Raw genomic sequence first — 15,528 nt, forward strand, 5'->3', positions numbered from 1 at the left:
TCTAGAATGTTTCAAACCAGCTTTCATTTAATTTACTGCAGGTAAAGGATCATTAGTGCCATGTTGCTCTAAACTCATAGTTATGAGAGCAGTCAAATTTTGAATGGGAAAAGGTATTGAACTCTTACAGGAGCTCAGCTGTGCTAAAAGCACTGCTAGCACATGTACCCTGGTTTAGCCTTTGGTATTGCACTGTCCTTTCTACCTGCTTTGTAACTTGTGACAGGTGTCAGCTGTTTGGGAAACTGAAGAACATGCTCTTCAGGCATAAGTGTTTGACATGTAGAAGCCTTGTCATTTGACATGGTAAAAGGAAAACTGGCTTATGATGTCGAAATCATACATGTTTCCTGGAAAATCTTCTGTGGGTCTGAAACTGTGTTAGTTTCCGTGCATCAGCGTGCTGCTTGTGCTGTGAAAATTTGTCAAAACACTAAAAATGTTGAAAAGTTATTAAAAATGTTGATCAGCATAGATACCATTAGGCTTGGACAGCTTGGCTGCTTGGTTGTCAATGCTGAACAAATTTCAGTCAGCAGATGAAGGGGCTACAGAGTTCTTTCAGCCCCTAGTGTCTCCTGAATTTCCTTCTGAAAATCAGCTACGCTTAGACTTTTTAAGTATGAAGCTGCCATCTGCCTTCTAGTGGCTGTGCTATGCAAAAGAGAAATCTTACTGCAATTCCCTTGTTCTGGTTAATACGATGGAAGTAACATGATGCAAGTCTGAAGCCTCAAACCTTATTTCATGAGATGTTAAATATAACTCTACACTACTTGGAGGTCTGCTTTTTAAAGAGAATAGGGAAATGGGCTTAAATTCAGAGAGGCAGCTTTAATTCTCACACTGTAGATCTTAAACTTGCATGGAAGATGTCAGAAGTACACAATTCCTCGCATAAATATGTTTACAGCTTGGATAAGCTGCTGTCTTGAAGCACACTGCTTCTGTGTTAATAATTTAGATTAAGTCCCACATGGAGGCATTTCAGGGAAGAATGTTGTCTCTTGCAAACTCCCAGTGTGGCAGCAGCTATTTCTGTACTGGGAGTCGCAGAGACAAAATGCAGGAATAAGCTTTGCTTTACTTTCTGAAAGTGCCCGAGGCTGCTGAGTGTGGGGGAGGTACTGTGACTGTTGCCTGCTAGCCAAGTAGTGGCCACACTCCAAGTGACAATTATTGCTTCCCTCTGTTTCCATTTGTATTCTTCTTCAGCACTTTCTCAGTGGTAGGCTAAGTTTTATTGATGCATTTATTTTTATATAGATATTGTGGGTGTGGGTAGAGACACATAGAATAATTAAGTCTTTCTAGGATTAAACTGTACTTCTTAAATTCTTTTTTCTTCGTAATCCGGAAACAGGGTGTTTCATAGTGAAGCCAGCAGGATATTAATATCTTAAAAGATATCCTAAAATTGTTAGTGCTTTCATACCGCATTAGGAAGATCTCTTCGTACATAAAGAAAAGCCTCCTAATGTAGGCTGGATTTCAGAAAAAATTCTTCTAAACTGTTTTTGGATATGCGGGATATTAAGATAGGGAACAAAATTCCAAGAGGTGTTTGTGTTCTAAACCAGCCTTATGGTGTCCACAAGAATCACCAACTTCTCAGAACTCCTGAGGCATTAAAAATCATAGGGGTGTGTGTTCCAATTATATAATTTTTGTTATTTTGATATTAATTATAATCAATATAACAAATTTATAAATGCGTTGTTGTATGTGGTCACTTGAGCATTTCCCTTCTGCAGGCTATTCACCTTGCTCCTTTACCCTGTGGGTTATGCATTCTGGTTGCTGTTTACTTTGTGCTTTAGGCAGTTAGTGCTCCAGGGAAACTACTGGTGTACTGATAGTTCATGTTTCTTCAGTAGCCTCAAAGTGCATCTGTTAAGCATTCATTTTACATTCGTCAAGCCTGTGAAGTTACCCTGGAAATATATTTAAATTATTAATACATGATAGAAATCTGCTCTCCCTTTTGATAGTCTGTTCATGTACATACCAAGACATCAAATCATGCCAGGCCCTGCTTAGAGCACAGGGGTGGATCAGATGTCTTCTAGATGTGCCTTTCAGCTCAAATTATCCTGTGATTTTTCATACAGAGGAGCAGAGGATAAGGGATAAGTGATGGTGATCCATGGCAGAAAGATCAATGGTATGAAATTAATTCCTGTGGAGGAAAAATGTGGCAATAAGGAAGAAGGGTGGAAGGGTTGTACAGACAGGATCAGCTTCTTGCTCTGCCACCATCTTTGCAAATTGTAGATACTGATTTTAAATAAAGCAGCTGATCTATAAAAATGAACTGCAGTGTGAGTTGCATTAAGCTAACCCTGAAGTGTAGAATCCTGCCAAGGAAGGGGATCCCTGCTCTCAGCTGCAGGTCTCTGCCTGCCCCTTCATGATGAAGTGGTGCTTGTGTGCTGAAGCACATCAGGAATTGATCTGCCACAAAGCTGATAAGCTGCCACATAGTTGTGTGATCTCTGGTGCCAGTGGAACTGAGAAGGTGAAAAGCTGCTGGAGGACCTTGTCAGGCACAGCTGCTGTAATTTGGCCCAGGTTGTGCCAGCAGCTTGTTGTTTCGAAGCTGCTCCATTTCCTTGCTTGTGGCCCTGTGCTCAGAAGCAAGGGAAACTTACAGGGTGTTAGGTCCTGGCTGCAAAAATTTCTTCTGAATTTCAGTTCAGGTAACAGGATGTTTTGTGGGGAGGAGGGGGTGTGAAGGAAGCAGGGCAGGAAGCAGTTCTTAACTCTGCAGCCTGTATTGTCTCTTTCTGTCAAGACACATCTAATAGTGTGTTCATCTGCTTTTCCAAGGTCAGTGCTAATTGACCAGCACAATGCCAATGGTGGCAGTCTTCCCTCACCACTTAGATTTATTTTTGTATGATTCACAGAAGATGTAAACAAATTATTGGCTCTGCAAGAAAAATTACAGCTCCTAGAATTGTGTGGTTTATGCTCCAGCACTCCATGAGGCAATGTTTGTGCAGAGAAAAAGTTTCTCAACAAAATGTGTAGCAGTGTAACTTTACGCATCTTGCTCATACTGAAAATAATAGTTCTAAGACCTGTGATTCTATCTGGCAGCTAACTTTTTGATGGATGAACCTGATTCCTGCCTTCTAAAAGATTTCGTGATGTTTCAGATACATGGGAAACTTCAAACAAGTGTAGAGTTTTAATGCTGATGAGCAATGTGTTTGTTACTGAAAGTTTTTTGTCAAAACCTATTGTCTCATGTATATACTCCTAAGAAATGTGGTGCTGGTACCCCAGTCCTTTTGGTGATACCTGCTTCATTTTTGAGTTGGATTGACTTATCGTGAATGATGCGGAAACAGCAGACGTGGTGTGATAGTGTTGTAATGTAGGCTGGTATCTCAGTTCATGGCCTCAGATGAATAAATAACATTCCTGTTAAACACAATGTGGAATTCTGCTGTAGAAGGGAAAAGCACTGAAGCTTTCAGATAGCATAAGGGCAACATTTGCTAATCCCTGCTAGTGATTTGGGCTTGGAAATGAGTTCTTAACCCTGGAGAGACTGAATTTTTCACTTCCGGTGGGGTAAGGTGAGAGCATTTAAACTGGCCAATAGCAAGGCTTTAGAAATGTATTTTGGAGTGTGTGTGCAGAAATGCCTGTCTTGTATGCTGCCCTCGACAAGTGGCAAGACAAATTCTCCTTGGTATCTGGAAGAAAAGTCCATAAATGGTTGTATAATTTTTGCAAGCTTCATCTAGGGTATTGTTTTGCAAATAATGAGATGTTGACCCTTTTACAAATGGATTTTGCAGTCCTTTTTTTTTGTTTCCTGACACAGCTGTGTGAAGACCTTGGGAAGTTAGGAATTGCAGTAGTACGGTCTTTAATGTCTTGGCCTTAACTAGGAATCTGAGGCTGCCTAGAGAAAGTTAACAGCTGTGGAAATCAACTTAATTACTGGGGTGATCAAAAAGCAAACTTAATGTTCGTTTCTGCAGGAATAAATTTTTTTTTCTGGCTTGCATTAGTGAGTGTGAGGTGTTCCATAGTTTGCAGTTAACAGAGCAGGGTCAATGGAACACTGCAGGTCGGAAACAGAAGTCAGAGCTAGTAACAGATTGTGCCTCACCGTGACACAAGATACAGCAAGCACAGTGCCTAGGCTCCAGCTCAGAGCCTGCCTGGCTCCTGGGACTTGGACAGGGTTTCTCTTGTTCCACTGCCTTGCTGGTGTGCCCTGTGAAGGAATTCAGGATATGGAAAACCAGACTTCCTCCTTTGTGTTTTGAAGACATGGTTTTTTTAACCTGGGAAATGGGAATGGACCATTTTGTCTCGTGGGATTTGACCATTTGCTTATTCCATAGTGATTTGTGGCTCAGACACCTATGTTTGGAATAGATAATGCTGTCAGAGTAGATTATTTTTCTGTTCATGGCTTTTTTCTTAGATGTAGGAAGATGAATGGGAGTCATCTTTAACTTGCCATGTCCTTGAGTTTCTATTGTGGGGACTTTACTACGAAGATTACAGAGGAAATTTTATTCCAGCCTGAGCAGATTTAAATGCTGTACCCTGACTTCAAGTTCAGGATAAATGTGTGAAGAAAATTCAAAATATATTGCTCTGTGCTTTGGTTTAAATAAACATTTCCATGTTTTCTTGTTTTCTATAGCTTCTTCAGCAGCTGAAGCGATTAATATGTGACCTCTGCAGATTATATAATCTTCCTCAGCATCCAGATGTTGAAATGTTAGATCAGCCATTGCCAGCTGGACAGGTAAATTAAAAAGCTGTGGACTCCTTCTTATGCCAATAAAGGAATTGTTTTTTCAACTCCAAGAAGCAAGATAATGGGCATGATTAAACCTTGTATAAGCCAGAACTGAGATATAAAACAGTTTTGTGTTATGGTGTCTTCAATCCGAATTTTTTTGCAAAATCCATTTAATAATGGTGTTATAATATTACATAATTCCCTTTGAAGTTCCTGTATCGTTGAAAGGTGTGTATGTGATACCAATGCTGTCAAGTTTAATTCCCTCCTAAACACTGTTCAAGCCAATTGCTGTGTACTTGGAGTGCTTCCCAAACTTACTTTTTCTGAAATGTTGGGCTCTTTGTTGAAGAGTATGTGTTTACACTGTGCACTTGGATGAACTGCTGTTGATGTTTTCCTCCTTCAATCCCTTGCAGAGACATGGGATATCAAGGCCATATGTTACTTCGGGTAGGGAGGTGCCTTGTTTATTTCTTGTGCACTTGAAAAATTAAGAATTGTTACAGCCTGTGAGGTGTTCTTGTTAACCAAAATGTTTCGTATTATGCTGAAAACAGAACTGGTAACTGACAGTAGCTGTTCTTTTTTGTATTTTTAGTAAGATTGTGGGATCTGCTTTTGCTTGTACGCATTAAGATGAAATGATTGCTAAAAAACTCCTGTAGAGTAACAGATGGCTTTCCTGTGGTGACAGTACTACTGTAGTAATGACAAATAACTTGCTTAATTTTTGGTCATGTGCCAAATTGTAATCCTTATAGGTCTTTTCTCTGAGCTGCCCACTCAGCAGTGCAGCTGTATGGCAATGGGCTGTGATATTAGGGTGTAGCTTTGTGAAGGATCTCATGTGCTATGAAACTCAAAAACAAACTCGTGGAAGGTTTCTTAGCCAGAAATGTCAGACAGTTTGCAAGTTAAGTAAGAGTGGCCTTAGTAACTCTGACCAAAGATCCATCTGGTCCCATATATTGTCTAGAGCAGTATCGTACCTTCTTTGCCAAAGGAAGAGTAAGCAGAGGACAAGCATATCAGAATTCTCCTGAGTATTACTGCAGCTCACACTTCCTGAGCTTGGAGTGGTATCCTGAAATAGAAAGTCATGAAAAATGAACTCAATGTATTGTTTTGATATTTCAAAGTAGTCTAATAGCAATGGCTACACGATGATAGTAGTGGCTGCATAGAAGTTCTAGATAGTGAGAAAAAGAATCCATTAAGTTCTGGAGGTCTAAAGTTTGTTGGGTTTTTTTCTTTCTAGGGTGTAGCATGTAGATGGATACCAGCCAGAGCCATGATCTGATTTCATGGTTAAGAGATCATGGGTTGTAAGCCACGATGTGTTTGTTGCATTTGTCACTGTCTCAGAAGAGGATGTTCCTTATATGAATCTAAAGGTTCTACTTACAGCTTAATTGGAATTAATTGTGACATTCTATTTATTTTTTTGCTTCATGCAAAAATCTCTTCACTATCATACCCCAGAAAAGCATCTTTATGCATCTTACATGTCAAACTTCAGTCCTTTACAGACAAGGCTAACTTTCGCACTTACTACCTCTCTTTGAGAGTAGACTTGGTGATTTTGAAAGAAAGGAGCCCATGCAGAATTTATGCAGCACCTTCATTGTTGTATTGCAGAATGGAACAACAGAAGAAGTTACATCAGAGGAGGAGGAAGAAGAAGATATGGGTGAAGTATGTCTATATATGAGATTGTGGTCCTAATCTAGTTGAATTTCAGCATTTTGCCTTGCAATGTCTGGCTAATAATTAAACCAAATTATAAAATGTAACCTCCCTGGAGTTCAACAGAAAAGATAATTAAAATTTGGATGTTGAACTGAATGTCAGCTTTCACTTCAACCACAAAACTAGTGAACTTTTTTTCTTAAATCTAGATCTCAGCTGTGAGGTACTTGGATACAGAGAATTGGACATCTGTTTGTGCTTTAGTCAAACAATACATAACATTGTGTGCCAAATCAGTATGTTTTTGCATTGTTAACTCCTATTTCAAGCAGCATGTGAACTGGCTCTGATGCAGTTGGAAGTGCCAGATTGTAGCAGACTGGCTGTGAGAGTAAATCAGTTGCTGACTCATTAAATGGGTGAGCTAGATTTTAACTGTAATAAATTCAAGGAAGTGGGAGGCCATCGAAACAGACACACTAGACTTTTATGTCCACGTCTGTCAACATGGTGCTCTCTTTAATGAGCTCTTTAGTTGTAAGAATCACCCTTTTTGCTTGCTTCTGTTACATGTTGGAGTAGCTCCAAGATGCTTGCTTTTTATACCACTATAGATAGCCTTTTTATAGTAGAACTGTTTTGACTACTTCAGATTTAGATTTTTAATGAAGGTGTAGTAAGAATGAACAACTCTTTCTGAATAAAAGATCTTCCTATAGAAAAGATCTAAATGGTACCAAGTTTTTAAAATTAATTTGAAGCAGCCTCTCTTATGCCATATTCAGCCTGATCTAAGTTTGCTGGAGCTGGTGTTGCTGTAAAGGTGGTGTGTCCCATATTCTGCTGCCACAAGGCTCTTATTGCTTGCAGACTTCCAGAGTAGCCTTTTGCATTCTTTTTGGGTTACTTTACACAAAAAAGAAATGATCTCCATTATTTATAAGCTGTCAAGGGGGCATTGTGTGTGGCAGTGATATCTGCATCATGTAATCTAGTCCCAGTTCTAAATGGAGAAGCAGTTTGCAATTCCTTGGCTCTATTGTTTGGAGAAGCATGAGCATTTTAAAGAATACTCAGTCTAAAGTCTGTTACAGGTGAAGGAAACAGGGTCATCAAATGCACCAGGTGTGTTTCTTACTGCATAGGGCATCCTTGAATTTGAGTTTTCCTGCCATGCAAACAGATGGTGCATAAAGAGCAGCCTCAGGTGTGGCAGAGCTCTGCATACTGGAGTATATCTGGTAGTTGTGTAACCAAAGCTTGCTGGTGTGGCTGCTGCAGTGCTTCCTTTTTCATGTCAAGGTATTTACATCCTTCCCCTCCTCTCCACAGCCAGCATTTGAATCTCCTTAAGGCAGTTGTCTGAAGCTCAGAGTGCTCCTCTGCGACAAGATAACCCCATCTCAGGACACAGAGCGGAGGGATTTTTAGTGCCTTGGTCTGGAACATAGAACCGAGGTGTTGGCTTGTGTGATCACAGTGCTAGACCACAGAATTGTCTTGCATCCTGATTCCAAAATTACTGCATCTAATCTTTAGCTGAAATGTTAACCTTGAATAAAGTACACCTAGTTTTCTAATATTTAACTTTCTTGAAGGGTTGCTGTAGCCCTGCCAGATATGTTAATTACTGCTTGCCAGAAGTGTATTATAGCTAGGATTCTGATTGCAAAAGAGTCTGCTTTTAGAAACACCTTGGAGCCACTCTAGCTTTGAGTACTTTTGGATTCTCAAGTCCTGTTTGCTATTTACTTCAGTGGGCTAATTCTCTACAATCCTATCTTCTTGCAGAGGTTGTGATTGTTCCTGTGACCAGAAACATGTTGTGAATTCAGATTTCATTTGTATTGTGAAGGCTCCCTATACTTCCAGTGGATAGTGTTGGCTGAGAGTGAAGTTAGAACAAAACAGAAATGGCATCCAACAGTCACAAATACCTAGTGCTGTGCAGTATGTGACTGTATCCCAAGTGCCCTTGGATAGGGTTTCATTGAATGAAGAGCATTGTACAGTTACTTGCAATTAACTTTCCTCTCTCCTGTAGGACATCGAAGATCTGGATCACTATGATATGAAGGAGGAGGAACCAGTTGATGGGAAGAAATCTGAGGATGAAGGCATTGAAAAAGAGAACCTTGCAATCTTAGAAAAAATCAGAAAAAATCAAAGGCAAGATCACTTAAATGTGAGTTACTGATTCCATGCTTCTTCTTTGCAGTACTTCTGACTTTAAAATAGATGTGGTTTTCAACAAAGGCCACTGCTGTGCACCTAGACATAAATGAACCTGTAGCTGACTGTTTAGCTGCTCATTTCCAGATATATCCATGTGGTTGTCCCTCTCTTTCTTGCTTGGTGCCTTTGTTACAAACATCTCCTTGCAGAATCAGCAGAATGCACCTGGGCTGTGAGTGTGACTTTTGTTGCTGAACCCTTATTAAAGTAAAAAAATAAAGCCATATTTAAAATGGACTGTATTAAAAGTCATGGGTGACTTCAAATACTTGGTAAACCTGTGCTTTAAATCCATTTTATGCATGAGCTTATTTTTCAGTAATAGCTATGCCACCTGGAAATTACTGGACGCTGGTGGATTGTTGTGCAGTTTTTTTATTGCCATACATGAAGCAAGGGGCCTTCAGCAGCTCTGCAGCTTCGTTGTCAGTTTCCTGAATGATCTTGCCAGCAGGCAGTTGTAGAAAAAGTGCTTATTCTCCAGAGGTTTAGAAACGTTCTGTCACAAGTGCCGAGTTCCAGAGAGGCTTCTACTTGTCAAAGGTGCATGTAGGAGGGTATGATGATGCCATACAACCTTAATTTTGTTTACCCTGACTTCCAAAGAAATCAGAGCTTTTTCTTTTCATAGAGGCTTAAAATGTGTAAAACATGAAATTTAATACTTCTGTTTGATCTGCTTCAGTCAAAGGGTTTTAAAATTTTAGCTCCCAAACCTGATTGGTATTTCAGGGTTTAAAACCAGGTATACGTAAGGTCCCAAACTGCTTTTGCTGTGCTGTCAAGTCTGGTTTTGAGACTTGACTAACTGTAAACACAGCAGTCACTTACTGGTTTTATTTAAACTTGAGTGTTCACTGTTTGAGAAGATGCCTAGTGAGGTTTTGTGTTTCTGTGTGTATAACTCCTAATAGTAAGGAGTCTTTAATTGTGAAAGAAAATATATCCTCTTGCAGCCTGAAAGGCATAGCCTGCTTTACAACCATCTAAAATTTGGTAGAACAGAAAAAAAAGGTTTTGTAGTGTCAGCATTCTTCCTTGGTGCAGAAAGCCTCTTCAAACTGCAGATTTTCTTTTGCTATCTGTTCTCTTTCCATTTGGCAAAAATTACCTTTCCTGTTGCTTTTTCCCTCCACATTTAGTGGAGCCAAAATGAACACTGCTGGTTTTCTGTTTGACAACAGCAGATTCAACTTACATAATAGCTGTTTCTCATGCCAAGACACTCTCGTTGATGCTGGTGCATAAACAAGGTCAGCTGAGTACAGGGAACGGGGTATTCAGCTGCTGCTGAGGAACTGTGGTATTTTTGTGGGTCACCAGAAATAGCTGTGCTGCTGAAATGATTTCTCAAAGGACTTGTGAGGGTTTACTCGTAGATGCTGGAGAACCAAAAGCTATAGCTGTGCTACTGACCTAGGACAGAGCTAACCCAGCAGCACTTTAATGGTTCTCCATGCTGCCAAAACAGGGAACTTTTAACACAATGTGCTAACCATGCTCTAAGAGCAGAAATTTGCTGAGTATCCTGACACAAAGCAAAATTTAAGTCTGTACAGCCCTCACAACTGGATTTCTTAGAGGACAGTATGAGTTTCACAAACTTAAATGCAGTGGCTAAACATAGTCTGTTTTTTACAGGAGCCACGCAGCCTTTTGGGATACTTTGTTTCCTCAGCAGAGGCCAGTACCACAAACCCATGCCATTTACATGCTGCTTGTTGGAAAAGGGAATGTGCAGCATAATGTAGGACTTAGACTGGTGCCCAGTGCAGCCAGAAGACTTTTCAGTTCCTTTCCATGCTCTTTGGCCCAAGTCCATGGGTTGTCCTCTCCCCTCAGCTGCAGTGCAGGCTGGAGTTACAGATCATGCTCAAGGCTTGTTCATGGGAAAGCAGTGTGTGCACGCCCATTCTCATTTATTCCTGATAGATTAAAGACATTTTTCTGCTTCTCAAGACGTTGCCATAGGAGTTTTTAGGGTTTATGTGTGTTGTACAAGTTAAGAATGTGTATTTACTAATTTTGTAAATTAGTTCTGTCCTTGGCAGTATCCTTAATCTCATCCTCCTTGCTGGCATCAGGACACAAATTTGGCTCGTGGTACAGTATGTAACTTGGAGCAAGAATTAATCCTTCTCTTAACATTGTAATAACTTTAAAGAACCACTTGCTTACCTGGAGTTAGTGATTTCAGTTCAAAGACCTTTTTTAACTTCAAATATTTAACAACTTGCTGCTGCTTGTGTTGAGGTCTTTGCCCACATAGTCGTTTTAAAGATTAATGCCTTTCTTACTTAGATAATGCTATTAGCTTTTCCCATCTCATACTGAGGAGTTTAAGCACATCCCTTTAGAAGTCTCCAATGTCTCTACTTTCATCTTCAGTTTTTATGAAATCTAAGGTGTCATTTCTATTTTTAGTCTAATCCTTGAAGGAAGTATGAACCTACTTCTAGGAATGAACGTGCTTCTGCACAAATACTGAGAAAGTTCGGTGGCAGTGGAACTTGTGTTCTTTAGCTCTTTTTGGGTCATTTTAGATTTCGGTTTATTTTCTTGGAGAAGCTAGCATGTTTTGTTTCAGTAGGTAATTTTTGGTCTTGTGGCTAAATCATCTGAAATGTATTGAGTGAGGAGGTTTCCTGTAGTGTTCTGATGTGTTCACAATATTTTTCTGAACAGACAGAAAACAAACAATCGGATCTTCGGATATAAAACTGCAGTTAACTGCACCTCCTACCTCCTATAACTTCTGGGGAAGAGCAGGCTGTGGGTGCATTTTGAGGGTTGGAAGGGGAAAAGAAACCCCTGGTATCTCTGTGGCCTTAGTACAGCAGGGCAGTGGCAAGTGCTGGTCCGACTGCGGCACAGGTTTCATGTTTCTGACAGTGGCAGAAGCTCGTCCTTGTGGGGAAGAGTTTAAGAATAGGACAGGCTTGTAGTGATACATCTCAGGAATATTTTTCATGTCCAGCAGTTTTGGCTGTGGGAATTCCTGCATCAGGTATCTCTGTTATTTGCAGCTCTCAGCAATTGGCATGTTGTCAACAAGGATGTTTGCCTCTTGTAGCAGGGATTTCTCCATCTTACCCTGCTCGTTGTTCTGGAGAGCCACAAAATATGCTAGTACAGGAGAGGATGATCAAGTGAGACTTCTTGTGCCTATTTGATTACTTATTAGGAAAAAAATGTCCCTTGGGTCTGGTCTGGCAGGTCAGTTAACTACTTCATGTGAATTGGCTTTGCCTTTCTGCTTTTGGCATCAGCCCCGTGTGACAGATACCCGTCAGATCCCATGATTGACCAGTTATTTCTGAGGCAGTTGCAACTATAAATCTTACTGTCACAATTTGAAAAATGGGAACTTTATCTCCCTTGGAGTGTCAAGTCCCACTTTTCCAGAAGGATACGGTTATTTATATCTGAGTTCAATCTTTGAAATTATAACTTGCATGTAGTGTGTTATGGAAAAAGTTTTTAATTTTAGTATCACTATAGTCAAAACTGACCTCAATGCTCTGTATCATGCAGTGCTGTGATGCAAGTTGTGCTCTCTTCTAAACTGCACTTTAACAGTAGCTGCAAAAACCACAAGTGACACCAGAATGAAGGCATGTTTCAGAGCAGTGGTGTTTGGCATTAGGCTTACCATCAGGTTTAGCTGTTACCTTCCTCCTCAAGTTCCTCCAAGGGTAGTTCAGAGCACATAAAATAAGCTCCTGTGCTAAACTTCTTACATTAAGCTTTCTATCCTCTTTCTCCTGATTGTAGATTACTGGTTTACAGTCTATCGATTCTCTAGAGTAGCAAGTGTAACTATTTAATGCTGCTATATAAGGAGTGGGCAGCCCAATTAGAAACTCCTAGGGAAAAGGGGAAAACCACTGTTCTAGACAAAGTGTGTTGAGGCTTGCTTATACACACTAAAACTAACATCTTTAATACCACCTCATTTTATCAGCAGGTATAATGGCAGTTTAGGGGGATGTGGGTGTGTTAAGCTTTGGTGCTTAAATGTTTCCAATATAGAAGTTACTTAAATTCTCATTTGCCAAGATGAGCTTCCAACATTATGTATAGAAATTCAGTAGTTTAATTGGATGGAAATAGAGATGCAATGAGAGAGGTAGTTTTCCACAGGATGTCTTTGACCATCTAACTTGTTCTTAAATTGCCTGTATTTATAGGTGGATAATCTGTGAAAAGTGCAAGGAAATTCCTTCTTTCAGTAAGAAATACAGTAGCAGGGGCAAGGATTTGCACAGCTCTGCACAGAAGAAAACCAAAATCTTGACACATGTCTATGAAATTTCTTTCCTCCAGACTCAACATACTGATAAGTCTCAATCTTAACCCTCACAAAGCAGAACAACTGTACAAAGCATGGTGGCTAACACTGTTATGTTAACTGGTTAAGTGTAATGCTTCCTTTTTTAGCTAATCTGCAAATAGTGGGCATAAATAGTAGTAATATGCAGATAAGGCATATAAACAACCTTCTTCTGTAAAATTTCGTGTACCTGGTGTTAGAGAAATCCCTTCTTTGTCTGATACTGCTCTATAGAGAGGGGCATAGTAAACAGAAAAATTACTTGTCTGAAGCCCTGTCTTTATGTAGCTTTTGTTTAATCGGATGAAAGGAGTTGCCTGTTATTTGCATGTTTAATTGCAAGGTTCATCCTTCACACCGGTCTGTTAGGAAAAACTAGTGGAATTTCGGAAATCTGCATAATTAAATCCAAAGGCAAATGAAAATGAGTAGCCTTAAAAGAATAGTCTACAGATTCTAGTGTGAAGCCAAGTGTATTATTTGATACTACTGGACAGAGAAGTCAGAGGACTATGTGGAGGCTTTAGCATCAAGTAACTGTTAATGATACTTAATTCTTATTAAGAAGTAATTTAGTCCTACAATTAAGAGCTTGCGGAATATAAAACATCACTGTGGACTTCAGGCAAACAGGGATGGTGTTTCAGGTATTAGGCACTGGTCACAGCTGCTTCATATTCTTCCAGAAATACTTTTCTGACGCTTCTGTCCAAAAAGGATGTGTTTGTAGATGTTCATAATGTCTGGAAGGAAACTGAAGAAATAAGTATCTTTGAATTTTTAGGTGGAGTAAAAAAGCAAACTCATCAACTTACTCTGTCAGTACTTGATACAGACAGGCTGAATTATTCTAGGTGGGTCTTTTTTATTTGGTAGTGGGGCAGTTTTATTTTTTTGTCCTGGTTTCCCCCCCAGCCACGCTTATGAGCTCCATGTATTAGCCTGTATTTCAGTGCAGTGACTGAAGAACAGGAGCAGAAGGGAACTGCAAAGGTCTAATGGAACCATCTACCTTTGGGAAACAAACTGTTGGTGAAAGCCCAAGTGTCACAGGGTCAGGATTTGGGGTGGTAACTACCTTAGCTCATTTGGAGTCCTTGTTCCTATTCAGTATTTTAAATCTTATAATGCTAACTTTTATCTCTGTTTTTTGAAATTCTTGAACCTAAAGTGGTATTTTGGGTGGGATATATAAGCAGAGTAATCGCATAACGTATAAGAAAATTGTGTGCTAAGTTTTCTCACACTTTGAGGTGCTCAGTAATACAGAGCTGAGCTCTAAAAGAACAGAAGAGATTTTTGCCCTGGTTGCATAAATCACAAGAACTATGACAAGTCACAAGAAATATTTTATATTTTAAGGCTTACTTACCTTAGTCTTCCTCTGTGTAGGTGTTGATTTTTTTTTTTTCACTCAATTGCACTAAGTATTGCTTTTGTTCCACATTTTCTAAATTCATTGGTTGGTCTTATTCATCTGGAAGCTGCTGTTCTAGAGTGGGTACTTTCCAACTCCTGTACCTTTTTTCATGACCAAATAAAAATATACCTCTGAGAAAGCAATAAAACCTTCTGTGTAGAAGCTTGTTCTTAGGATTAGTCTTGCTCTTCTTCCCAGTGTGTAAAAACAGAATGTAAAATGAAATATTTCTCTCTGAGGTGTACTGTGCATCCATCTTGGAAATTAAAATGCCAAAGATTTAGCTCCTTTACAGAAAAATGCCTGTTGTACCTTGATTAAAAGTTTGTATCACCTATAGCATTTAGTAGTATATATTAATGTGCTTCTTTAGAGGGAGGGCCTTGTTTCTTTGGAGTAGACTTTGCTCACTACAGTATTTAATTTTCCGGAAACCTAATTCTCATACAGAAATTAATATATTGTTAATACCTTCTAGTTAGTGTAACTTTGTAATGTAAAGCTGTTTGTAAATATTACTTTTCACTTATTTGGAGTCTTTTGTTTGTTTCAGGGTGCAGTCTCTGGGTCAGTTCAGGCTTCAGATCGACTTATGAAAGAACTCAGGGATATATATAGATCACAGAGCTATAAAACAGGTAAAATGCCTCAGATTTCCCTTTTTAAACTATACTTTAAGTGAATTCTCTTGGGAAATACTTCCTGCTAATTTTTCTGTGTTTTGTTGTCCTGTGTTTGTATATACGTGTGTGTTCGTGTATGCACGTATGTAAAAATACATAAATTCACTATATATACTCTTAGTAGATAAAGTAGTTTATTTGTGGAGAATAGTCAGAACATATATTCCTTGGAATAATGATGTGAATTACAGTGGAAAACAAGCTTGTATTTTAAATTAGTTTGAATAATGACCAGTGATTATCTTTAGGTAGTGGATGGGTGTTTCTTTTATTCCTTACAGGAGCTCTATCTAAACTAGCTCAGCCAAGGATTCAGTATATTGAATTGTCTGAGTGTTACCATGTGAGAAATAGAAATTACATAGATTTCAGGCAAGTTGTGTTCTTC

At 39.3% G+C, this 15,528-nt stretch overlaps 1 protein-coding gene across 1 annotated transcript in view; it reads left to right on the top strand.

The window, feature by feature from the left end:
* The window catches only part of UBE2Q2 (ubiquitin conjugating enzyme E2 Q2), a 46,545-nt gene that overhangs the window by 17,876 nt on the left and 13,141 nt on the right, over positions 1-15,528 (top strand). Inside the window, exons 3-6 of the mRNA XM_032123247.1 lie at positions 4,676-4,780; positions 6,419-6,475; positions 8,514-8,654; positions 15,011-15,095. Of these exons, the coding sequence (XP_031979138.1) occupies positions 4,676-4,780; positions 6,419-6,475; positions 8,514-8,654; positions 15,011-15,095 (388 nt within the window). The remainder of the gene's footprint in view (positions 1-4,675; positions 4,781-6,418; positions 6,476-8,513; positions 8,655-15,010; positions 15,096-15,528) is intronic.

The sequence above is a fragment of the Corvus moneduloides genome, chromosome 13 (genome assembly GCF_009650955.1).
Source record: "Corvus moneduloides isolate bCorMon1 chromosome 13, bCorMon1.pri, whole genome shotgun sequence".
Classification (NCBI taxonomy): Eukaryota; Metazoa; Chordata; class Aves; order Passeriformes; family Corvidae; genus Corvus; species Corvus moneduloides.